The sequence below is a fragment of the Aythya ferina genome (genome assembly GCF_964211825.1).
Source record: "Aythya ferina genome assembly, chromosome: 2".
In the NCBI taxonomy this organism is placed as follows: Eukaryota; Metazoa; Chordata; class Aves; order Anseriformes; family Anatidae; genus Aythya; species Aythya ferina.
In genome coordinates this window covers 50,800,498-50,828,119 of record NC_140297.1, presented here as the reverse complement: position 1 = coordinate 50,828,119, position 27,622 = coordinate 50,800,498, and the positions used below count along the sequence as shown (strand labels likewise).

Sequence of the window (27,622 nt, the reverse complement as noted above, 5' to 3'; positions counted from 1 at the left end):
CCTAAGAATTTAAAATTAATAGACACATTCTTTATACAGAATGTTTTTGCAGCACATCAATTACTAAACACTACTGAAACTTGGCAGGTCTTGTGCTCTTACATCAGAAATGGGTAAGTATCACTCACATCCTCATATAGAGCACAGATTTGATTTGATTTGCACCATCCTAGGTTTGAACTTGGAACTGTAGCTATTACAGAACTTTTTCCAGATCAAATCATCTTTTTCAACTTCGTACGTATAACGAAAAAAAACACTTTGAAGGCATGACAGCTGAAATGTTTGAGGCTGTAAATGGGACGCTGCAGCTGCTTCGTTGTGGAACAGCTACTGACCTGGTCTAGGACAATTGAGGTTACAGAGAAAAGAAACCATAAAATGAACAGGCAAAATGTTAAGCTTTACTTTCAAAGCCGACAGAAACAAGCAGCATGCTCCAAGAGGTGTCTTCCATCTCCTCCCACCCCTGGCTGGCCGCGCTGGCTCCTCTACTGTCCTCTCCCCTGGGACAGCGCTCTGCGTGGCTGTGCTGAGCGTCTGGGGAGCCAGCACAGGGTAAGAAGCCTTTGTTAGGAGGTTGGGGAGAGGTTAGACTTAGTTGGGGATAATCACTGAATTTCTTTATCCTCTTCAGTGTGGCGTGGAAGGGAAATAGTTGGCTGGAGAAACCTGATGACTGGTTAAGATACAAAACTTGTTGTTTGTTTTGTTTTTGCCGTGTATTTTTTCCCCTGAATACTCCTGTTAGTTCTTTCTACAGGTGCATATCTACAGCCCTCCAGGTAGATCAGTGTCAGGGCTGCTCACCACCAAGCGCCCTTCCTTCCAGCTGCCATCCCGATGACGTGCTCATTGAGCAGCCAGCCAGAAGGCACCTCTGACAGCCACCTCCAAGCGCTGCTCGATTGCCTTGGATTGCTGCACAAATGGAGACAGGGAGCAGAACCGTGCAGTGCATGGGAGAGGAGGACCATGCAGATCTGAACGATGCCCTCTTAAGCTGCTGTGAGGCAGGCCCCTTTAGAGCAAAAAAACAAAGGTTTGGAAAAAGCAGAACAGACCTGGCAATGAACGTAGGCTCAGTTTTCAGGCTTTGAGTGTGAAGGAGTGTTGGTTGACAAAGAGGTGTCTGCTGAGTCCTGCCTTTAGGGTGAAGCAGCACTGCGAGCTGTGTTTCAAGGTCTTGATCTATAAAGATGGCTTAGAGGGAAAGGGAGAAGGGGAGAAATGTCTCATGATGAGTATGTCCATTGACAACTATCATATATAAGTTTTTCATTTTCGATAGCCAAAATGTTGACTTAAGAGTGAGAGTTTTAGAAATGAGATGGATGTTTATACGGTACCTGGCACTGTGTGGGCCCATATTGATTTATCTCATTGGTGAGAAGAAAACCTATCTCCTGACTGTTTAGTTGTAGAGACAGAAACAAGGTGAAGTGCGTTCTTTCAAAAAACACTTTTTCTTGTTTCTAAAATGTATTCGTTATATTAAATAAAAGGTGTATCTCCAATGGATGGCATCGTCATGGAGTGTTTGCAATTTAGAAGAGAGTTAATTAAGATCTCTTGGTAGGAGAGATTAATGTTATTTATTTACTGAGATCATTCAGGCATCAACTAATAATGTTAATCTTACACAGTGTGATGCAATTCTTTAAGACGCATTTTTAATGTATGACCACACAACAGTCACAGCTGTGTTTGTGGCTCATGGCATTACACACTAAATGTGGCTTGAAAAAAGCCACTTTTTTATTTTTTTTTATTAGTAATGCTGTAATTTCAGGTCAACAAAATATTTATCGAAGTTCTCTAACTAGGTTTCTGCTGAGCTCTGTGCTGTTAATATTATCCTCCAATAAATGCCTGGGATACCTGCTTCAAGCCAGCTTACGTGGATGTGTCCCGCTAAAGTGGTAATGCATTACATGTGCAGTGAGTTTGTATTGTTTCTTTAATGGAGCACTTAAAGAACTTGATAAAGACAGCAAACGAATGAAATGTAAGCCATCAAAAATCTTTCAGGTTTTTAGTCACCTCTAAATTGGATTGAATTCAGATTATTGTGTCTGAAATGAAATGTGTTATTGCCATCACATGGAGTCATCCAATCTCTTATCCTTTATAAATTTGAATTTAAGAAATTCATCCAGTAGTTAGACTGTAGTGAAACTGTTTATATTGACTTACATTGACTTTACACTAATTTCTTCATCCTGACTCTTGTGACATTATGTAGAAGTAACAGTGCTTTAATACGTGTTATAAAATTATAACATGTAGTTTAAGGAATGACATTGAAATGCTTTAGATTAGAAACCAGTAGCCTTTGCATATTAGAAGATCAGATGCTCAAGTAAAACACCATTTTCCTATTGCATACAAAGGAATCCCTGGTGGATTCACACTTTAAGGTGGACTCCTTAAACACCCGAGAACATCAGTAGAGCTTCGTTTATGTACAGAAATAGTTTTACACATTCTTTAAATGTGTTTTTTTACTAGAGAGTCTAGTCCTTATAACTCATGTAAAGTGACCGTTTTGTAGTAAGTTTCTTCCAGAAACTTTGTAATTCTTTTTATTTCTGAAATTCCCATCCTTTGTAATGCTAATCAACTTGTATTTGTTAGAAATTTACCTGGATGAGGAAATCAAACTTTCAAACAAAACATGTATCGTTTTGCTTTTCTATGCAGCTTAATATGGGTTAAATAACAAAATGCTTGCAATTAGGTCTTTTTCTGGCAGATGTTTAGGTGGTGCTATATGTTCCCATTGTTCCTGTAAAATAATTTGAAGTGCAAAAAATCCTATCCTGGCAGAGTGCACCTTGGCTAATTGGCGCTGAGGATGGCAGTAGTTAGGTCTGAGCAACCTCCCACTGGTGGTTTCCCAAGTTACAAATCAGAATTAGCTGCTGACAGCCAGCCAAATAACTTCAGCAAATACTTAGGACAATGGACACTGAAAGGCACCAAGACTTTGGAATAAGTCAGTGGTTTATAGACACTGAAGCATTTCTGAGGATCCCTTAAGCTGAGCCACATGGTGCTCAGCTAAGAAGTTGATTGATGGTTTTACAAAGAAAAAAATGTTTATGAAAGAATGCTTTTCTTACAGATTATCCTGCATTAATATATATCTGATGTGCCTGGCAATGATTCAGCAACTGGATGATTGCCAAGACTTGACACTCCTGCAAGACACAATACAGTTTGTGTCTAGCAGCACAGAGCTTTTTGTTTTATGATCCTGTTTTTAATGAGGCAGACTATTTCATATGAGTTCTCATCTAAATTGATAACACTTTTACATTGTGATAGCTACATGTTAAATTGTTTATACAGGCTGAAGTGGAGTCCATTTTTGCATGGTTTTGCCTCTCACCCAGAATTTCAGTCTATAGTATCATCCTGTTTCAGTGATTAGAATAAACCCAAAAGGTGCCAGCAACCCTCATGCGAAGTTGAAGAAGAATTACAGAGTTCATGCAAAATGTACTAACCAGGTTCCCTGTTCTCATACATCCTGAAAATAAGCTATGAGGTGTTTAAATACCTTTGTGAGGATTAGTGCTGTAGGAAATCAATGGGAGCTGGGAGCCTGGATCCATCTGGAGATCTAACCCTAATCATTTAAGAGTACTTGAGAAAAGCTTGATCCTAAATATCCTTATTGGAGTTATTTACAGGTGAATTTAAATCTTTCTTTTGTGGAATTTGTGCTGTTGATTTCATATGTTTGGCATGCTTTCTTATAGAGCATGAGAGGAAAAAAGGCATTAATATGCAGTGAGGAGAATTATTAAATCCTTCCTCTCAATCTGGCAAAGCCACAGAATTCAGTCATTCTCAGACTGCTGCACAGAAATTGCTCAGGCTATGGATCCCTTATGTTAACTTTATAATTAAGGGCTGGGGCAAATAAATGATTTTGCTTTGAACTTTGACTTACATCCAGCCTCCCTAACATCACTAGTGAATGATTTTTGAAGCCCAAAAGCCCTCATATGATTCAAGATGATTGAAAAGTTGTGTGTGATTTCTTTTATAAGAGAGGCTTTAACAAACCATCAGTGAGGCTGAATTACTTCTCATTACTAGCAGAGGGTGGTTCATTTAAATTGGGTTTAAGGTCATTGACAGGGCAGGTTGAAGGGGAGGAAAGAGAGGAGATATGCATTGTGGTTAAATGTGTTGGAGCCGACCTGCAAAATAAAATGGAGACTGTCAGATTGTCTCAATATTTGTTCTCTCATGCATAGTAACGTACGTAGAGAGAATATGCAGAAAAACCATTGCTCCAGTGGCATGCGTTCAAGCATGTGGTGTGATGAATTGCTTGGAAGCCTAGTGATAAGGCATATTAACAAACCGAAGAAAGAGAATTACTTAACTGCCCCGTAGTATTGATTACTGTCACATACTATTCTTTAAGTATTAGAAGAAGTAGACTAAAATAGTTGGGCAAGCAACTGTAATTACAAATTGCAACTCCTTGTCAGTCTGTCCTTTTGCCTAGGCAGGGTTTGCGATACTTATTTTAAGAGCTGCTCTTCCATGATGTGATAGAAGCCTGCTTTCTTAATGCTCGGTACCCAGTGAGGCTGATACTCTTCTCCATCCAAATGGCCCCCTGTTTCCTTGCTCTTGGGGCCTGAAGAGGGTCACCACTTGGGCCATGCTTCTCCAATTCATATGCATGAAAAGTGTGGGAACTTACTGCTCTTGAGATACTAGTTTTCTCTCAGATTGGACTGAAAATGGCCAACAAGTTTAAAAGTTGATGGGATAGAAGGATACGTGCACAGCATGATCATGCAAGGCTTATTTTTTTAGGTATCCTGATTAAAGATTTATTTCTTAAATAAATACAAGCTTAAGGGATCTGAGTCCACGTTGGAGGTTTGAATAGGAGGATTCAGTTACTGTATTGGGATCTGGTAACTCGATTCTTACTAAATGCAAAGCAAAACTTGTTTTAAAAATAGCAGTCACAGTTTGTCTGTTCTTCTATATGCCTACAAAACAATGATTGAAACTAATGCCTTGTAAGTAATAGTGGCATCAAAACCCTTATTGGAGTAATACCTCTGAATCTAAATAAATGAGGGGAAATGTTATTGTAATCCCAAGATAACTTCTGATATTTTGTTCAGCAGGAAGAAAGGAGTTTCTCTTGAAAGATTTCTTCTAAGAGGTTTCAGTTTATTTTTCTATGCCAATCCATAGTTAATACTGTGTGGTGTTACTTAATTCAGTCAGTTCTGCTCATTTTTATGTTTTTTATTTGTATTCACGCGTTCAAGTTCTTTCTTAAAATGCTTCTTTCCCATGGCTGGGCTTCAATCATCCAGTATATAAACTGAGATGTTGCAAGTAAGGCTAGAGGTTCACTGCAGGTTTCAGGGAAGTGTTCTCAACCTCTGTTGTTTTTGTTTTTGTGCTTACATTTTTCAGTGCTGTGATCTTTATTTAGAATGTACTACATGCTTTTAATATTGCTTTGAGGCAAAACGCAAAAATAGGTCATTGTTTTTTGCATTTTACTAGAGAGCAGAGATAGGAGCTTCCTGAAAATACAGTAACCTAAAGCCACTTTATTCCCATCTCTATGAACTTGTCGCGTAGAGACAAAGAGATGTGTTACACTATGACTTTCACTGCAAATCTTTATTAAATTATTTGGAAATTCAAACACATGCCCCTGGTCTAAAGTTCACATTGTCAGTCAAAACATGCTGTGTAAGAAATGACGCTTCTTCTACCTCTAAAATAAGGGAAGAACAGACCTTCCATTAGATTTCTTACTGTTTCTACCATTGTTGAAGCTTGTTTTCATATCTAGTTAAAAGTGGCATGTGTATACAGAGCGTATTTCCTCTGCAACAGTTCAGAGTATGTGATAGCATAATTTTTGTTGTTGTTAGTTGTGCTTTGGAGTGCATATTTACTGACTTTGCAATGCATTGTATGCATTTGCTTTCTTCATCCAAATTAGTGAACCACTTTTGGCATTTTTATTAAAACCGTTCTACAAAATTTCCCATCTATCATTATCAGAAAATGTAAACATATGCAAAATAATACTCCTTTACTATTGGATCACGTTTCCCTCAGAAAAATGAGGAACATTCTTGAATGGCATTTGTATTTGATTTGTGATTGCTCTATAAAGTTTAGGTTATAATTTATTTTCAGAGTTCATAGTGTCCTGAAAGAAAATAATTGTTTAAGTTCCTCTGAAGGTAATTTATGTGTGCAATTCTGAAGCCACGTAGCAGTTGTAGAGTTTTATAACTTAATTGTATTGCTGCTATTGGGTGGATTAGTTGTTGAAATGCTGTGCTAGTGTTTTTGTAAGTTTTGAAAAACTGAACATTTTAAATTTTAATACAGCTTCTTAGGCATACTAGTGACAACAAAAGAACCTCCTCCCTCCCCCACCCAGTACTTCTGACTCTTCACCCTGAATTTTATTTACAACTAACTGTTTTTCTAGTACCACCTATGGTTGCAGCTTCTATAGTCATATTGAATAAAAATCAATTAATATGAGTAACAATTACCAGGAAGAGAATTCACGAGATTTTTGTGCTCATTCAGAGCAGACATACCTGGTTGGTGTGTTGTCCAAAGAACTTTTCTTTTTATTCTTAACCTGTGAGGACTTTCTGTAAGGCTGACTGAACTGCTGCAGCCTGGAAGGATCTTTCCCCAAGCTGATTTGCCTGTGACCCTTGAAACATCTGGTAAACAACAGTCATTTGGCAAGAGCACCGTACCAGACAAATTGCATCATTCACCCTTACGGCTGTGGTATTTTGTGTGTTCCCATCTCAGTTCGGTGTTCCTGTAGCACATGTGTACACCACTGTCAGAGTCTGGAACCCAGCCTTCCCTCTGTGTTCCTCTGCTTTCTGAAATGAAATAAACTTTCTCTCCTTCAGCACCTTTAAACCAGTACTTAGACATGCCCATGGCGGTTTGGATGAGTGTCCTAAAACTGAACATTTTGTGAAATGATGAAAGGTACACCTAATTGGAAAGCCATCTCAGGAAACAAAAGAGCAAGCAATAACAACACTGTTCTTCAAACGTTAAAACTGCTGTGCAGAGAATTAGTGTTTGAGAACACAGTTACCTGTTTTGAAGGGAATTGTGATCTCTCAGAGTTAAGGATAACTCGTTAAAGAAGTCTTTAGTACAAGTCTATTGTGTTTTTTATAATGTCTTCCCTAATGATGGCTTTCTAGCAGTTAATGCAAATGAGCAGCTGTTACAAGATTTTTACAATTCAATACCTTTGTAATTTTTTTCCTCAAATTACATTGCTGAGTTGTATTTTACAGAGCTAAATACAGCATGTAAAGGTATTGGCATGAGTATAAGGAACACATTACAGGTTTATTTTTTTTGTATATGGAGGCAGGAAAGCTTGTGTAATGCTTGCAGACTTTTGCTGAGTGTTTAAAAAAAACAGGGATATAATTAGACTAACAAATGTTTAAAAGTGTTTTTTATTATTATTTTCCATGTGTCATCTTCTGCATGATTCTTTATAGATGACCCTTTTTCTGAACAACTGGACTGTTATTTGGCTTCTAGTCTTGAAAGAATCAAGTAATTGCTCTTTGGATATATTTTTTTTCATAAAGAATCCTGAACAGAAGCTCCTCTCTCTTAGTGTTGATTTAATTCATGGTCCTGTATTGACATATAATCAGTTCATCAAAAGGTAAATTACTATTTAGAATGAGACCCTAATGGGCATTAATCTGTATGAGAAAAAAAGAAACATTAATACCCTTCAAAACCCTTAAATGATTTCACTTTGACCTCCCTGTGGATATCTCCAACAGATTTTAATTGTCTTTTGATTATGATGTACTTTGGTGGTGTATCACAGGATACTATATAAATTTAGCTTAAGCTGGATGGTGGATACACAGCAAAGACCCACTGTGTACTCAGTGAGAAATCAGTAGATATACTTAAACAATTTCATCATTTAGAATTAGGGAAACTCCATTACTGATGCTATGCAGCTGTTTTCCTTTTTCATCAAGCTGGCCCACTTACAGTTTCCAAGGTTCTATCAGCCATTTTAGAAAATATTTTAAGTAATACTAAATTTTAGAGGAGACTTCTGACAGAAATCAAGGTAATTATTATGGTGTGATTTCTGTCTGTAGACTGTCTAATGAATATTTTCCTTACTGTCTTGCTACTAAGCCATTTCAGCTTATCATCAAATGCAGCATCAAGTTGGCATACTTGCAGATACAAGCCAGGTTATTCTTAATGAGTTAATGGTGTTATCTACTGTACTGTGAGGAGGTAAATTTAGATAAGGATTATCATCATCAGAAACTACTTACACGTTGCCCCTCTGTATTGTTGGCTCATGGAATTGTCGTCCTCTAAGTGCATTCTGTGTCTAGCCAACTGCCTTGCACATGCTGACTGTTTTCTTGCTTTTATTCTATTATATAGCAGTTTGCCATATTTTTGAACTCTTCGCTCACTTGATACAAAAATAATCCAAATTAAAAATTACACTGTGTTGTCCATGGAATTCAGTACTTTAAGGTAAAATAAGAAGACTGATATATAGAAGGATTGCTTAAAACATACAACTCCCTCTTTACCAAAGTATTTCTGTATTCTGTATTATTCCGTGAGGTTTACATTATTATATCTTTTATCATAATTCAGTGTGATAACCAGCATTTGGCACTTATATTAGTTGCTTATGATAGTACTTTCTTCTTAATTACGTTTTTGTGTGATTAAAATGCATAAGAGATTTTCTGCCCTAATCCTGGGATATGTAATGGGTCCGAGATTACTCATTCTTGTTATCTTTTCAGTCAAAGTTAGACGTAAGCTCTCTTCTTTCTTTGATCATATTTTCAAATTTCAGCATTTTATGTTAATGCAGATTATTTCAAACTTATTTTCAGGTGATTTTAAATATGTCATATGTAAATGTCCAAAGTGCAGTTTTTATTTACTGTTGCTATTCATCTATTTAAAGAAAAACATCAGAAACTTTGAATGAAATAGTAGTATAGGCTCCAGCTCTCAAAAATACAAAGAATTTGAGCTGGAGAATGCTTTCTGGAGTATGAGTTTCCATGTCTGATATCTCTACCACGCCCTGGTAGCTTGTTTGCAAGCCACTATTTTAGATTATGTAAGCTATTTTCTTTCTAAACTCATTCCAGTTGTTATTTAGCTTGGCTAAAAATGCTTTAAATGATTTAAACTGTGCGATGTTACTTCCAAAGAATTAATCAGTTTCCATAAAAACATTGTTTAAATTAATCCAGACTCATTAGCAGTACAGCAATGGATATTCAGTAAAAGCCTCCATTAATTAGCACTGCATCCTGTAATATCACAGAATATGCCTACAGCTCATGACCATTTCCTTGAATTTGTGCAGCGTGTGACCCTTTGCATCTAATTCTTCATTTACAACAGACCGATAGCCCATGTTTTGGTTTTAAAACGGAGAGCGTATGTTATAATGAGTGACACCTTACCCTTTTTTTCCCAGTGAATTTCTAAGTCATAAACAAGATTTCTCATATCTGTCATTTTCAATACAGACTTTGAAGCAGATTTCTCATCTGAGTTTTGAAACTAGGCATAGAAATTATACCTTTTAGTTCTTTAGTTTTTAGGTTTGAAGAAATATTGATTTTTCTCTTTTCAAGAGCTGGGGAGTATTTCTGCAGGGTGCAAGACTGGCCCTTCTCTCTCTGCTTATAGTACAAGACCAACATGAGCATATCAATAGTTTACAAAGTGTTTATGTGAAGCATAGAGCTGAGAACAGTAATTTCATGCTTCAAGGACCTGTATATCTGTATGCTATATAGAAAACTACAGAACAACAGCTCTAAACTGGTGTCTGTCTGTGTTTTCTGAAATAGCTTTCTGTTGTGTTGAAGTCCCTTTTTGCAAAATTCATTATCTGTGGTCACCCAGTCAAAAGCATAGAACAGTTTTGTTGGAAGGGACCTTCAAAGATCGCCTATGCCAACTGCCTGACCACTTAATTCAGGGCTAACCAAAACTTAAAACATATTCACAAGGGCATTGTCAAAATGTCTCATGAACACTGACTGGCATGGGACACCAACCACCTCTCTTGGAAGCCTGTTCCAGTGTTTGACTCCCCTGTGGTTTTCCTAATGTCCAGTCTGAACCTCCCCTGGTGCAGCTTTCTGCTGCTCCCATATGTCCTGTCATCAGTTACTACTGAGAAGAGTCCAGCACCTCCCTCTCTACTTCTCCTCCTCAGGAAGGAGTAGAGAGCAATGAGGTCACCTCTCAGCCTCCATTTCTCCGGACCAGACAACCCAAGTGTCCTCAGCCTCTCCTCATAGGACGTGCCTTCCAGCCATTTTACCAGCTTTGTTGCCTTCTTCTGAATGGTTTTCAAGGACTTTAACACCCTTTTTATATTGTGGAGCCCATAACTGCACACAATATTCAGGGTGAGGTCTCACCAATGCTAAATACAGAGGGAGAATCACCTCTTTTGGCTGGCTGGCTGTGCTGTTTAATGCACCCCAAAATGTAGTTTGCTGTCTCAGCTGCCAGGGCACACTGCTGGCTCATGTTGAGCTTGATCAGCCAGCATCCCCAGATCCCTTTATGCTTTTATTTTCTTAATGTGTGTACCAATGTGTATCATTGAATTTACTTCTTGTATAATGTTCTTGATTCAGTGAAGAACTAATTACTGTCAGATAATTCTCTCTCTCGTCATTAATACACACAAGACTTTCATTCTGTTGACTTAGACAGTAGATGTCTTCTGCCTCCAAAAACCAAGTTGTTGTAGGATGTCTATATATGAATTTGCAAGTTTGAGCTTTTTTTTAACTGGCAAATTTAAAGATAGAATGGATTTTTATTTTTTTTTCACATGTGCAAGAGTTAACTTACAAAAGCCACTGTGTGTGTAACCAACATGCCTGGAATTTGGAAGATCATAAGCAGGTGTCCCACAGAAGCAGTGCACACTTCTCTTAAAGAATAGCTTCCTCTTCCCTCAGCCTGAGAACTAGGAGCAACTCATGAAATTCAACTTCATTTTTTTCCCTGCAATTTTCTTGAAATGCTTTCCTCCCTTTTCTCTTCAAATTGACTACAAAACCCAATTTATCATCATGATGTATGGTATCATTAATCCTCCTTGAAAGCAAGATGCATAATGCTGCAGTGCTGGCGCTGAGCTAACTTCTGCGGACTGTCTGTCTTGATGCCCTTTGGAGTCTCTCTTGTTCTAGCAGAATGAAACTGGACTCATAATTTAGCTATCATGCTGTTTGCAGCAGCAAGCGACCTATTATACTGTTTCCTTTCCTCCCCGCCTTCCTCTCCCTTTTGCTAAAAGCATTATAGTTCCAAACCGGGCAAGACAGGGCTGCTGGTTTATGCTCAAGCATTAGGCTATTAGGAACAGAGGGCCCTATAGGGGTTGAATGACCTCTTTTATAAGCAAGGACAAGGGTTTGCTTTGTGGAACAGAGAAACCTATTATGCTTTCTTTGGTATTTAATGATCAGTTGGCCCTATCTGCTGCATGCTTTTGATTGGGAACACTCTTTTACTAAATATTTTTTTGCTATTAATAGCGTAAGAAGAAGAAATAATTTTAACTGTGCTTTGTTACTTTCAGAGGCATTCTTATTTCTTGTTCAGTTGAACTTGAATTATCGTTTTATTAAAGGGTAACAATTTCAGATACTAGGCTTGTTTTATCAAAATACTTTATGCTCATTACTAAAGAGATGAGCAAAACAAACAGTATTTGATATAAATTGTCAAACTGCTAAACTCTACAACAATCACAGGTAGTAAACTTCTATTGTAAATGCCTTGATGGCGAAACGTTAGCAAAAGGAATGGTTGTGGTTTTGATATTAGTCCTCAAATTCTTGCTACCCTCTCCCAGCTCTAACACTTGTTTGAAAAGAAAATTGTAGCTGTTGCAAATGAAACTTTCATTTAATGATTTTAGATAAATAGGCAAATTCAGTGAATTAATGTTCTAAACAGTTTCATCTTTCAGATGCATGGCTTTTGAAAAGGAAATCTTTAAATAGATCTCTGTAGCTTCCACTTCCGTAATCACACAAGATAAAATAGAAAGCCATCATTAAGCAAATGGTCATTAGATTCTTCTACTACGTTTCACATCTATTTAAATATAAAGTGGATGGCAGAGTGTCCTTACTTTAAAGTTAGACTGCTGAATGTTAAATCATCCCTGGAAGTCTTCAAAAGACATTTAGATGTAGAGCTTAGGGAAATGGTTTAGTGGGGACTGTTAGCGTTAGGTCAGAGGTTGGACTCAATGATCTTGAGGTCTCTTCCAACCTAGAAAATTCTGTGATTCTGTGATTCTGTAAAGAATATATAGGTAGCTGGGCCAGAACTCTTCCGTTCAGTGTGTGGTTGTTTCACTAAAATCCCCAAAGTAATCCTAAAAATTAATGCAAAAGGTGGTATTAAACAAACATATGCTTATGCATATGTTTGTTTTGGGTGAGGTCAGGGGGGTAGTTGTTTTTTTTTGTTTGTTTTTAATTGTGTACAAAGCTAAAATGTTTTGCAGTCCTAATTCTTGGTGGTGTTTTTTGTTGTTGTTGTTTTGTTTTGTTTGTTTGTTTTTGTCATTTGTTTGCTTTTTTTGTTTGGTTGTGTTTTTTTTTTTTTTTTTTTTTTACTTTGGTCTAGCCCTGACTAGACTTCATATGTTGCATAAAATCACGCAACAAATCTAAGTGCACTTCGAGGCAGAAAAATATATGAGTTGTAGTTTTTAAAAAAGATTAACACATTTTCATTGAAATAGCTTTGTGTTGTATCTTGAACTGCTTTGCACTGAACTCCATTTAAGCTCCAATTTCAATTTACTACATAAGTAAACGAGATAGTGCATTTTACTTTTTGTAAAAATAAAATGTAACTGAAAGTCAAGACACATTTCATACTTTTGAAAAAACAGTTGCCAGAAGAGTTAAGTAGGTCCAAGGTGTGACTAATTCATATGCTTTGGAATTTGCAAATGTAGCCCGATCTTCATTGCAAAAATTTGTAGCATCAGGAATTTGTTCTAATTACTGAAGTCAAGTCTATGGTAGACAAACTTTAGAATCAAGTTCGTGTTTATATAGTTCAACAATTTCATGCCATGTATATATACTAATGTATAGCCATAAATTCATAACATCCTAAATCGTATGTGTGTCCAAACTGTTACTTAAAGTAAGCATTGTGAAAAGGAGGAAAAAAACCAAATCATCTTGAATTTTGTACTAAATGTAGTAGACCGCATTCTTCCAGGATACAACACTGCCAAACAGAATCTTCTCAAGTGATGTTGTTGAATGTTGTACTTTTAAAATAATGTGTTATCCTGCATAGGTGGAATAATCTCTGTCAGTGTCACTTAGTCTAGATGTAGTAGAATGAATGATATCCTTCCTTCTGTATTTCCTTTTGTAGTATTTTAGCGAGTTTCACTTCATCTTAGTTCTCCAACACATTTGTTCTCAAAAATATGTAGGCTGTACAAGTTAGTGTTTTCATTTCTAATATATATATCATCCTGTGGGCAGCAGAAACCGCAACCGCTTTAAGGCTCGTACTGAACTAAGCACTTGTGAAACATAGCTGCAGTTTCTGCAAGTGCAGGCTGACATCCAGAAGTAATAGAAATAACCCTGCAATGAGAGGCCTCCGAGTGTGCTGAGAGTGCTGGTTGGTGTCATTACGAGGCTGTTCTCCCTCATCATCCAAAGGTCAAGGCAATCAGGGGAGATTCCTGATGACTGGAAAAAAGGAAATGTCACGCTGCCCTTCAAGAAGGGCAGGAAGGAGAACGTAGAGAACTACGGGGCAGCTGAACCTCGGTCTCTGGGAAGCACATAGGGCAAACCCTTCTGGAAGCCACCTCTAGGCACGTGAAGGACAAGGAGGTGACTGGGATCACCTCACATAGATTTACCAGATGATTTAACGATGCATGACTGCCTTCTCTGATAAGATGTCTGGCTGTGCGGAGGAGGGGAAAGCTGTGGAGGTCTTTGTTTTGTTTTGTTGTTTTACTGTAAATTTAGCGAAGACTTTGGCATAGTTTCCTGTACTATATTCTTACCTATGGCTGATATATGGCCTGGATAAGGCGATGATAAGGTGGCTGAAAGAATTGGCTGGACTGCCAGGCTCACAGGGTGGTGAGCCATGGTACAAGGTGTAGCTGGCAGTCAGTAATGGTGTTCCCCAGTGAACATGGCCAGCATTAAGAAAACAAGAGTGGACAATCATCTTTCACTCCTTTAGTACTGTTCAGAAGGGTGTAAAGAACAGATCTTTGAAAAGAGGAAATATGCTTGGGCCTCATAAAGGTCCCTTAGAAAGCTAGGCTGCATTACACCTATCTAGAGCTTTGTCCCTCCAGGTGAAAGTGAGACTGTGATGGGACGTGTGTGTGTGTTGGGAGCAGAGCTGCAATGCTGGACTACATTTTCCAAAGGATAGAAAAAAATATCACTCCTTTATGTCGTAGCCTGACATCTTGCTTCTTTCACCAGCTCTGTACCTACACCTGTATTTTTTTTATCAGTCTACTTTTTTCATCATCTGATGGCAGATATCCTGCAATTTCTAATTGCAGCAATTAGCTACAAAGAGCTTTTTGGGTCTGGGATAAGGTATGTTTGTACAGGATTTTTGTGTGGAACTGCATTCTCTCTGCTATAGGATTTCTTCATATACAGGTCAAATATCACTTTCTTGGGGAAATGTAAGTTAGTAGCCCTTCCAAATGCCTGTTAGTACCAGTGAATTACTCTGAGATTGACCTAATCTTCCCGGAGCTCTCTGCTGTGGGATCTTTCAGGGGTGTGATCCATGAGGTTGGGCTGGCTGGCTAAGAGGACTTGAACTCTTGAAGCTGCATCAATGCTTGCAGAGTACTTCAGAAGTATAGAAGGAATTTGATTCCTACAGAGCTCAGTTTCTGTTTAAACTTGCATTATATTCAGGCTGATACAGTTATATGTAATGTACAGAAATGTCTTCATAGTTGTTCAGTTAGGGCACTGATGCAGCATAGTTGGACACGTGCCCTGGTGTCAAGTATGTAAACAGCCCTTGTAAAACCCATGCTGAAGAAAAGGTAAATTAAAAAATAATAAAATATGGAGAGAAGTAACTGAGGGGAAATTCAAATAACGGAAGAGAAAATGAATTTATGTAGGGTAAGCTCATTCTGAAAAACAAGCACATGTAAAATGAATTTGATTTTTCCAAGCCTTTCTTTCTTTGGCTGTGTTTTTTTTTTTTTTTTTTTAATTCTAAGGGTGTGATCAGGAATGGCAGCTTTAGATGGATTGTCCTCAAGTCTGCAGGCAGTTTCTGACAAACATTTAAGTCAGACCTCCCCTTGGCAGATGGTCTTACAGATTTCTGCGGTACAGTGGGAGAGGTATTTCTGTGGTCTGTACAGCACTGCAGGCTGCCATAAGAATTCACTGTTGGAGAAGGAATAGCAAGGAGGTCAGGCAGTTATTGATAAACATATGTGGGATAGCGAGGAGGTCAGAGCTGGGGGTCTCCCGCCGTGGCAGCCTGCAGAGAATTGTGCTGCTGGAGAAGGCACTCCTTTTCACATTACAAAATCTGTCAGAGAAGAATGAGAAGAAGGGAAGGAGAAGAAAAAATAATTTTTTTTTGCAATTTTCATTTGTACATAAGTACAGCAGGCTAACAAATAGAATTTCAGCAGGATTAGTATCTGATATTTTAACAACTTCAGATGGTTTTGTAGATTGCAGTAAATTTATTTTTCAGATGGAGTAGATTTTGCTTCAATTTGAAAGCTATGTGCTACTGCTGAAAAGTGTTTACTACAGTGGCATGAAAATAAAACTCTAGATTTTTTTCATTATTACTAAAGAAATGAATCATATCAAGTGGTCTTTAAAACAGAAATGTACATATCTTGTAAAAGTGACAATTTCAGGATTTCTCCTTCTCTTTCTGACAATAATTGTTTAGACTACCCCCAGGAGGGGGGGGAAAAAAAAGTTAGAATGTATTTTGGATAATCAGGAATGAGTATTCTTTATGAGATGTTGGAGAAGGAATAGTCTCGGAATCTCCTTCATTTACTTGGAAACTTTTTGTTTTCCAACATTTTTCATTCTCAGTCATCTCCAATTACAAGAGAGCACAGATTGGAATCCAGCTGTTGAAGCTACTCTTGTGCTGGGTGGTGATGGCAGAGTGAGGAATAAGCAATGCTCTGCAACCAAAGACAGACTTGTAACTACTTGAATATAATGATAATTGACCTTAATGCTGTCGCAAATGCTCCAAATTTGCACATCTCAACTCTGTAGTTTGCATCAATTTTCTTGTTTACAAAATCAGCTTGCTTTTATTAGCACCAAAATTATCAAATAACAGAATAGTGAATGAGCTCATGAGGTTCAATGCAAAAGAAAGGAAAAAACAGCAACAACAACAAAAAACACATGGTTAGACAGTGAATTTGTAATAGCTTCCTACATAGGTCTGGAGTGCAGAGGGGCAAAGGTTGAGTGAAAAAAATAAGCGTTGGTTCACTAAGAAGAGTGTTTGGGAGATCTGCTGTTTTCTTTTCTTGCTCAGTTTAAGTAGAGTCTCCTAAAACTCAGGATGCAAAGGGCTTGAATAACCAGCCTACCAACAGCTGACGTGGAGCCTGTATCACCACAGTTATGCACTAAGTTCATTTCCCGTTTGTGAATACTTAGCACCAATAGCAGCTTTCAGGATGTGAAGGTCCATTTTGTCAGCCTGAAATTGGGAAGCAAATGTTCTTCTAAAATACAGGTTTTCTCCCCCCTTCTCCACATAGTAAGACTGCATCCTTGGCTCTCTCAGCATGAATTATTCCCATTGCTTGTTGTTCAACACCCTGATCGGAGAGCAGATGAGACAGTTATTCCTGTTGTTGCTGATTTACTCTTACAGCTGCTTCCTCTTCATGTGATTTAATTTGAAGTTTCAGCCCACCGGGGGGCTAATGGTCCCCACCTATGCAGCTTTAAAAGCTTGCTGTTGTTTTCCCTGTGAATGTTATTTCCATTCCTAGCCAGTGATTTATTCTTTTTCCTCAACGTTCAGCTGGTGACCGAGAGGCAGTATTCCATCAGCCATGCTCGTGCAAAAAATGCCCCATGCAACCATTTAGATTGAAAGTTTAAAAATGAGAATTACTCTGTTACAGTAGAAAAACAGCAACTGAATTATTGTTTTTCAGTGTTATGATGGCTGTTGGAAACTGATATAAAAAGCACAGCAGGACATTAGCCATCATTTATATCATTTACGTTTCTCTTGTTCTTAAAATGTAGTTGATGCATAATTCATTGGCTTTTTCCGTAACTCGGGAAAACATAGACCAGGTGGCAAACCTCAGAATATATTTCATAGCATAGCACTGGCTGTTGTGAAAGGCAGTTCTGAAAACATCAGCAACAGCGGTGGAATCCAAGGTGTGATTGCATACGCTGGCAAGTTCTGCTTAGCTGATGGGGCACCGGGGAGCTCTGCCTGAATGTGACTGCAAGGTTGCGATGGGAAGTTGGATAACCAAGAGCACTGCTTCAAGAGTACGTTCCTATAGGCCTCTTAAAACAACAGAGCTGCACATCTGTCTCACTAAATTATTGTTAAAGCAAATCTTAAGTGACGAGTTTCTTGGTTTACCTTTATTTTTTATTTTTTATTTTTTGTTGTTCTAAATAAATGACCTTGAAAACCTTTTGAAACAAACAGAATTGTCTTTGCTCAACATAGCCTTCTGTCCACCTTCATTGTTGTAGGGTGAGTTTGAATGGCAGTCTTGAGTTTACATTTTTGTAAAATTTGTTTTTCTGGTTTTATCACTTAAATAATTTAATTCCACATAGTTGTTTGCATTTTCCTCACCTGAAATATATATTTTATAATATAAACATTCATATTTAGTGATATGTTCTCTACTAGTCCAGAGAGTGCTCATCTGTATTAGAAATCTAGCTCTTCATCAAGTTAAAGGTATCTTATCTGACTGGGGATCACAGGAGTCTTCCTCTCAGCCACCCTATTTTAATTTGCTTATTTTTTGCTTTGGGGTAGCAAGGGGGTGGAGATGGATTGCGTTACAAAAAGGATAAAAGCTGGGCAGACTGATAGAAGTGGCTGCATGAAACCTTGTTGCTTTCAGCTATTATTAAAGGGTGGTGTAATCTTTCCCCTCTTTGAGCAAGAGGATATTACCAAATTTCAACGTTCAAGGTCAATACTCTTTACAATACAAATCAAATATACTGCTTCCTAAGGCCCTGACTGATGGAAAATAAACCTATTTCCTGTCTGTTAACACTTTTCCAACACGATCACTTAGTCATGTAGTGGTGACTAGCCTTTTTTAATACAACCTTAATATTATATTGGTAATTGTATTATTTAAAGAATGCAAGGTTTTAGTAGTTATGCCGGGAGTGTACTGTTAGTTACTGTGCTTTAGAGCTATTTTTGCTTATTGGAAGTTTACTAGTTAATCAGTTGACTGCTAGTAACCACCATTAATGCAGACTCTTTGCCTGGGTAAAGTCGCTTGCGGTGTTGAATGAATTAGGCTCAAAAAATAGAGCAGAGTACTAGACTTGACTGACTTGCTGTAGAAGCAGCACAGAATTAGTCATTGGCTGTGAATGTTAATCACTCCACAGCAATGATAATTTACAGCATTGTTGTAGCACTCTTGTGCTCATAAAATGAACTTAATAACCCACTGCTACCCATGGGATAAGCCTTCCTCCTCCTTCCCTCCCCCTCACAATTGAATACCCAGTCTGGCTGCATAATAGCCTTGTGAAATACTGCATTAAACAGAGTGAGCAGCTGTATGATAAAATAAACAGCTCTAAAACAGATTTGTTAATTATCTCTTTCTTTTATTCACAGAGGGTGTTTGCGAGATATGGCTGACCAGTGAAGACACAGGGGCTTATGGCAGAGACATTGGCACAGACCTCCCTACGCTTCTGTGGAAGCTGGTTGAAGCTATTCCTGAGGGAGCTATGCTGAGGCTTGGCATGACAAATCCTCCCTATATTTTAGAGCATCTGGAGGTAAGAAAGAACAGAGAATTATTTATACATTAGACATTCATTGATCAAGTGAGTGTGGAACCTTACACATAGTACATTTTCATTTTAAGTGGTAGCTTAAAAAATTACTGCAGGTAAATTTATAGAATTACACTAATAGTATTAAGCCATTTGCCTGACGCAGCAAGTTATCCAGATAATAAGATATTCAAATCTTTTTGGAATGATACTATTACTGAGGCCTCTGACCTGTGGACCTTCATTATAGTGATGTTGGGCTTATGTACATGTTTAGTGTTTTCAAGAACTAAAAGAAATGTCATTAGGAGGCAATGGAATATGGGACTAAAGTTGTTTTCCTGCTAGTTCTCAAATGAACACTTCCAGAAACACCGTATGTTGGCCTTGCTCAACAACATACTTATAAACCTATTTCAAATGCTGTTCTGTGTGTGCAGTGTCCATAAAAGACATGGAAAACTTAAATGTATACCTGCATAAGAAAAATTTGTAATGAAGTAGTTCAGTGAGATTATAAACAACATGCACGACAATGTGACTTTGAAAGAATATTGTATAAATGTGAAACATGAAACAAAAGCTTTGTCCCAAACATGGGTTGGCCTTGATGGATTCTGTCACCAAATAAATTTATTGAAATTCATAAGAAATATTCATAGATAGAATTTAATTTTGAAGACAGGGAGAAATCAGGGAAGCTTATAGAACAAGGTAAGTTTTGTAGCCATGTTTTTCAGAAATATCCCAATAAATAGTTGGTTCCATGCTGCTTTCCCTAAGGTATTATAGAATTAAAAGTTGCACTTAGATTTTCTTAAGATGCAAAGGACAGTATTTTTTTCACCAGAACACCACCACTACTTCCTCCTCCACAGTGATAATGATGCTGCACCTTTCCCTGTTGAAACAAGGAATTTTATCTTGATAGGAATAAGCAGTTTTTCACTTCACCAGCTAAACAATGCAAGCTGGAGAAAAGTCCCAAGAAACTTCCCACACTCTTCTTTTATTCTTTGCTTTGTCATACACTTCACTAAGACAGAACCTTAAAAACACACTGAATGGAAGTTGTTAGGAAGTGGATTGGTTGCATTTCTTAGATGGTTGCGTTCTGTCTTGTGCACTCATATCCATTATAAGTTTTTCCTCTTCTTTTTTTTAGTTTTAACATTTTCAGCATCTTATGCAAATGCAAGTAAGGCATCTAGCAGTTTTCACTGTCATTGTCTTTGCTTTCATTTTAACACCTAGTATAAAAACTGTTTTGGTATAGACAGCATCTTTTGTTACTGCTGCTCACCTTGTGAGTAGTCTCAGAGTGATTTTCTTATTTCCAGCAGCTGCTTAAAAAAAAAATACCCTGCCCAGCTAAGGAGTACTGTAGTTGTTTTAATTTGATATAATTTGAGCAAGACAAAAGGTACTTTGTATTCCTTCAATCAGTTGTAATCTTAGACTGAGGATGTCACAAACTGTGGACTATTTGGTTTGTGATCTCTAATCTTCCTCTTTCTCACTTTTCTAAAAAGTGCTGTAGGTAGGACTCTCCCTGACCTGACTCGTGTTATGAAAAGGACTCTAATTTCTTTAAAAATGAATCTTCAAGTGTGATGGCAGAGCATAAGGAATTCATGAAGGCCTATTGAAAATGTACATCTTGAATATTGCCATGCAAAACATGCATTATGTGTGCACCATCTTTTTTTGTACAATAGCAACATCTGCTGTTGCTTGTCCTTTTTGGTTTCATACAGTTTGAAGGATGATTTAATCACATTTATATGTTTCATGTATGTCCGAGAATTCTTGAGCCTTGTAATTTGGTGAAGTAATTCTGATCATCTGTCAAACTAAACTTGTAAAGCTTTTTTACCTTCTGCGTTTCTGTCTACACCCCTCTTCCAAGTTTGTATCTATGAAAGATCACTAGGGAACGTTGGCAATCTCCTGTATTCATTTTTACCAGACAAAATAAACTTTTTTTTTTTTTTTATGGGGAATGTGCTTTTAACTTTTCGGTTGAAGAAAAGGTAAAACTGCAATTTGTTTAAAAAAAATAAAAATTAAATGAGAAGTTGATTAACCTTCATGTCAGTTGATTAGGATAAAATCCAGACATAGTTCTGTTATCTCCTAAGAAAGCTATGAAACTATTTTATGGGTTGTAAACATCTTTCAATAATGGATATAAAAGTGAGCTGCATTTGATTAATTTATTTTGTTAGATGGCATGTTGCTAACTGGAACAATGTTTTTGGCTTTATGAGAAAGAAAAAAAAAACTGGGAAAAATGTACGCGCTGTGTGTCATTTTTTTGTATCCAGTGAGGAGGAAAAAGTTGTTCCAGTCTTATGTATCTTCTTGAGAAATCAGAACTTTGTAGCAATTACACGCAACTGTATGTATGCAACTGCTGGTCAAGGGTTTAAATCCTTTTACTGGCATAAATGGCATAAAGCAGCAGCAGTCATTAAAAGCATAAATTGATTTTAGGAACTGGACTTTCTTCCCTAGTGACATACCCTAACAGCAACAATTTTGCTTTGTTTGCAGTTTTTGCCAAATTTATTTGAGTTTACCTGCAGATAAAATGTTTTGCTAGCTTTATGACTGTATTACCCTTATAACTCCAAAACTAATAACAATGTTTGTATGAATACATTTGTTTTGTCCAATAATGCACTGAGTTTTAAGCATTCTAAAACTAACAGTTTCCAAAGACTTTATGTACGTTTTTTAAATAATGATTTGTAGTATTGCTTGAAATCCATTAGTATCAAAAAAACATTTCACAAATATCTATTTTCCTTCAAAAAACTATGGATTTCAATCTCCGTTTCACTGGCTTAATTGTATGCTTGGACTTTATGTTTCTTCTCCTTTTTACTGGAGTTTCTGTGCCTGTCACTTGTCTGGATGGGAGGAGATGGGAAATAAAAAGAACAGGGAGGTGTAGATTAATACCATGAGTTGTAGATGGTGCAGCTGCATTAGAAGCAAAGAATTCCTTAGGCCACAATGACAATGGTAATCTCTTCAGTGAATGAGCATGAAGTTGTGCCTGTGAAGAAAAAGACTGATGACTGAGTAAAAAACTAAAAATTAAAGATGCATCACATCATACGCAATTGAAGTGTAAGTTGCTCATACTGTTCTAGCACCTTAAAAATAGAGGGGTGGGGAGATATGAGGAGTTTTTTTGCTGCCCTTGCCACACACTTTGTTCCTTTGAAAAATGCCTAGCTTACATTCTTTGTGTTGTGAAGTGAGGCATGGGGGACTTCAGCTACACACTAAGGAACATCTTGATGGTTATCAGGAAAATAGATTATATCCTCTGTCTAAAATAATATAACTTTTATAATATAACTTTTTCATTCCATTAATATGGATCGTTGGAATAGCAAATTCCTTCACTGAAAGATATTTAGCCCACTTTTTGATAAGCTGGTTATTAAGCTCCTTATAGATAGATTTATTTTTTTTTTGTAGGTTCCAAAAAGTGCGTACAGGTTCTTCATTTCCCACTACTGCATTAAAAGAAAAGAAAGTTATTTCATAAATATGCTCTGAGATCCTGTCTGCTTTGAAACTGTATGGTTGATGGGGCTGTGATCAGGGATCTGTGTAATCTGAGCAATATTTCTGCTCTACTGTAAGCCCAGGTTTGCAGCTAGACTTTGGCCCTGTGAGTCTTTTGACTTGTTAGCGTATTGACCACGCTCACCCAAGGGTTTCCTGGAAATAAAACCAGAGGAGCAGCAATGCCACTCATCCTGGGAGTGTTTCATCTGCCTCTGAATCTGGGGGACAGTCTCTTAGTATCTGCCAAGAACTGCCAGCCAACAGCTCTGCTGATGCTGGAGGCCAGTGTGAGAGGCTGAGGAGGAGGAAAAAAAGGAAGACAGCTTCTCCTGGGCCACGAGTGGAGGGACTGGAGCAGAGGAGGGACAAAGGAAATCGGTGTGTATTTGTAACTGGCCTTCAGGCTTTTATGCTGCAAGGCTTGGTAGCTCTGGGGGCCTGAGCCTGTGGTCATTCAAACTCAGGTTTGTTAAAGATAGGGAGTCAGTTTCAGTTTATACGTGACCTAAAATACTGAGTATACCCAATGGCTTCAGATACTGCTGTCAAGTAAATACACATCTGTCTTTAAAGAGGTTAGTTGTTTCAAGAGATGCTGTTATCCCATGAAGATCATTAATATACTTGTATGGTATGTTCTGATGTAACTTAGCACTTTGAGATTTTGATTCAGTAAGTATGGTTGTAACAGTGCCATGTGTATTTAGGCATGTATGTAGCATGAACTGTTTGGGGATGAGAAGTAACCATGTGTTTCCAAATGATAAATTCTGCATTCACTTGGAATTTGTTTGTAAAGAAATGATTATTGAGAACCTTGCAATGTTTTAAAATGTTCCAAACTATTTGACAGACTGCATCCTGCACTAAGTCATTAGGAGAAGAGCCTTTAAATTACACTAACTTTTTTCTCTGCTGTTTTGTTCAGCTGCAGGTGATGTATGGGTTTACATAAAGAATTCGTATGGGGCAATAGGAACAACACAGGAAATTGAAGAATTTGGTAGAGAATCTGTTATATCTACATTATATGCATTTTGAAATTTGTACTTCAAAATCTAATCCCCTCAACTAAACTTTCCCACTACACATGGGACAGATATCCTTAAAGGAAGTGTCATTTGTCTGAATCCCTCTGCTCCTAATAAGGGTGTGGGACACATTCATTGCACTTCTCTGATTTCCTCCAAAGTGATTTTAGTTACCCATCCTCAAGTCTCCCACAGGTGCACACCACCCGCAGCCACTTCCCATCCATCCGTCCTCCCCCAGCTGCAGCCAGTATACACCTTGTATGCTGTTAACCACACATATTTGCACGGAGCTACTGTTAAAAGTACACACACTGCTAGATAGAATAATGTCATCGTCCTCTACTGCCATCAATGTGTACAACAGAACTGTGGATAAGTTGTACATCCTGCTTTAAAAGTAACCTCCAGGCCCTTATTCCGCAATTGTGTTATGGGGTTACTGGCTAATGCTCTAGCGACAGTTTTATGCCCACTTAAAGTGACCGATGGGCAAGGAAGATTGGAAAAAAATCCATGGAAGCAGTAGTAGTAAATGGGAATTAGTCCAAAAAGTCAAAAATGGGTCCATCTATGTAGCTGGCTGAAATGAATTAATGTTAGTGGAGCAGTGTTAGGGACTGATTTTTGTCTTGAATATACTTCCATTTTTCTTTATTTTTTAACTCCATTTTCTGATTCAGTGTCTGGCGTTCTGGCCAAATCAGGAGGGAATGTGGATCATCCAGACTGTGAGAGGACTGTGCTTGCATCTCAGCCTTCGCTTACTTCCCTTCCAGATTTAACACTAGCTCTGCTTCCAGATTTGTCTAGGATTTTAGTACAGCACTTTCTGTGAGTGATGGGATGCTTCCAAATCTGTATAAAGGAGGCAGTTCGCACCTGCCATTCCCGTAAGTGCTTAATTTCACATAACGAGATGAGTAGTTGTCTTTGTCACCTGTCAAAATGAGTCTATCTCAAACCATATCATATGCCATCTGTGGGCTATATCTCGGTTATTAATTCACGACATTTTAGTGATACACCAACCATTGAGATGGAATCTGTATGGTGGCAGTGTCTTCAAACGTGTAAGGAATGCCAAGTGTGCCATGAGTTGCAACAGTATTACTTTGCTCTTTTGCTTTGATTTTTCATGTCAGCTCAGTGTTTATGTTCCTTAACCTCATTGAAGCTAATGCCATACAGATGGCTTCCTCAAATATGCCCTGACACAGCACATAGATATGTATTACACTAAAATTACTATTCCCTTTTCTTTTTCCTGTATTGTGCTTTTTTCCTCCAAGAATGCACTAAACACTTTTGAGTTTTGTGCGTAAACTGAAGTTTTCAATAAGCTGGAGTGTAAGTTGATTTGAAATGCATTTTGAAAGGAAACAATATACAAACATTCTTCAACAGCAAGTAAAAGGGCAGCATGATTTCAGGAATTAAAAGGCCTCTAGGGCATGTATTTGCTTCGTTTCTAGTATTATTTTTGTCATTTTCATAGACCACTGCATTTGAAAGCAGCAATTAAAATATATTGATTTGACCAGAAGAAATGAAAACTGTGGTATATATTTAAATAAATGAATAGTTAAGTCTATGACCTCTTACTGCCATGAGTTTTGTAGTGATTTATAGTTTGCGAACCATGCAACTGTCCCTTGCTGCAATTACATAGTTGTCTATATGCAAACTGTGTTTGTCTTGCTCTCAGTAAAATTGAAAGAAATGTCAGCTATTGAGGGGGAGCTGAGTGGTTGCATCTGGGCTTGTAGAAAAGGAGATGGAAAAAAGCTTGATCACAGTTTCCTTTGCTATGTTGTTAAATGCTCGTTTGTCCTATGGAGGCCATGCGTACATCTTTGTTTAGTTGGTGTATTCCATCTTTTTTTGTTCATTTTGTCTTTGATACCAAAATACTTCGTTTCTCATGCCCTTCATCTTAAAGCATTCTTTATCTGTGGGGTTTCCAAGTATAATGTCCTTGAAATTACTTCTTAAAACACAGTGTAGCAGAACTTTTTCAGTGGTGAATTCACACTGAATAAATGTATATTTCAATGTTATGTGATTAGAAAAGGGATGAATAAATCTCTGCTGTACTTAGAGAGAGGTCACACTGTTTTGTCTAATTAAAGTTTTAAGATCTCAGACTCACAGGTCTTAATGTCCATAAATGACTGGTGACATGTTTTCTGTAATCTGGTGGAATGATTTGACTTATTAAATGTAAAATAAGAACCCATTTTAGTCTTAATGAAGTTTTAATGTTGTATTTGTAAATCTTGAATATTCTTAAAAAAAAAAAAAAACCCTCATGAAATGTTGTATTGGGAACTTCGATAAACAGTAACGGTTTGCTTCCAGATGATGGAAAAAGGAGTATTTGTGGTGGTGGGAATGAGGCTCTTGTTCTTCTTCACAACTCTACTAGAAAAAATGCTTAAGCAGAGAAAGAACTGCTTTATTTATGCAAGATTGATTTCTCCATCAGAACAGGATATTTTATGCATGCTCCTAGTGCTCTGCTGGATTTAATAATCTGTGCATAAAAATTCATGTGGGAGAAAGGGGTTAACATTAAGTAGCACTTTGCTTGACCGGTTAAAGCTGTTGATGTTACCCGTACCTTAATTGTGATTTGCTCATATGAATGTTTCTCTTGCTTGATAGATATCATAAGGACGAAGAGTGTTGAAATGCAGATAAATCCACTAGGTTTTATTTTGAGTGTCAGGTTGTCTGTCAGTTACATGTAATGTCACTTCACAGCAGACCTGTGGAGCTGAATTTTATTTCAGATGGATTGCTAGCAGAAAATAAAAATCACCATTAATGGAGCTGTTTATTCAAAGACCAGGTATTACCTGTATGGAAAATTGCATTTTTGCTGGGTAAAATGAGAATCTTAGCTGTTACCATGGACTTCAGGGCATTGGGCTGGAAGTTAATGTCAAAAATACAGCCTTAGGAGCAAATTTTACCATCTTCTTTTAATGTTTTTGCTTACATTGAAAACCAAATAAGATCTCTCTTTCCTTGTTATATATAACTAGGTTATAGCCAGGTTCTACCAGCTACTTTCTATGCTGTTCCAAATTTTCTGTTTAGTTTAGATGCATAAAACCCTTTGTTTTCTTTGAGAGATGAACTGTCACATTCACTGGGCTTTGCAGCATCATCTGCATAATCTTCAGTAAAACTGCTTGCTTCATTAGGCTTTGGCATAAGTTTATGCATGATGTGGATAAAACTAGTGCTCCAGGTCACCAATCCAGGTTTCTGAAGACAAAAAATTAGTGCAACAGTTGTATTTGCCTATTGTAAATGTGTGCCTCGCTTACATTTTACCTGTTTTTCGGGTTTATTGGATAGCATAACATATAATTGAGACAGCAAATTATTTAAAGCAGCTCTGTGCTGTTGAAATAAATCACTTTTTTTTTAGTGGACTTCTCTGTGTGTTTCTAATGCGTATTGCAAAGAGGAGTATCAATTTACTTCTGGAAGAAAATATTTCATTAGACTAGTGCTTAATGATGAAAAATTAGAGAGCACCTTGGAGAAAATGAAAAAGGTGTGTGTTTTCTTGCTGATCAGAATTAATCATTTCACAAGGAATTAACATTAACTGTTTGGTTGGCTGGCTATAAGTCATTAAGCCATCGCTCCAGCAGTTAATTAAATGTACATTTCCTCTTAAAGTGAATCCATTTATTGAAACTGGACAAGTCAACTCTGCAGAGTCTCTTTATGATTGCAGTGATGGCTGCAATAGCAACGTTAACAGCTGTCATTTTTTGAAGGACT

At 37.5% G+C, this 27,622-nt stretch overlaps 1 protein-coding gene across 3 annotated transcripts in view; it reads left to right on the top strand.

Annotated features, from left to right (window-relative positions):
* The window catches only part of CDKAL1 (CDKAL1 threonylcarbamoyladenosine tRNA methylthiotransferase), a 429,529-nt gene that overhangs the window by 245,947 nt on the left and 155,960 nt on the right, over window positions 1-27,622 (top strand). For all 3 annotated transcript variants that reach the window (XM_084510786.1, XM_084510787.1, XM_084510788.1), the window contains one exon: window positions 19,036-19,202. In XM_084510786.1, coding sequence (XP_084366912.1) covers window positions 19,036-19,202 — 167 coding nt within the window. The remainder of the gene's footprint in view (window positions 1-19,035; window positions 19,203-27,622) is intronic.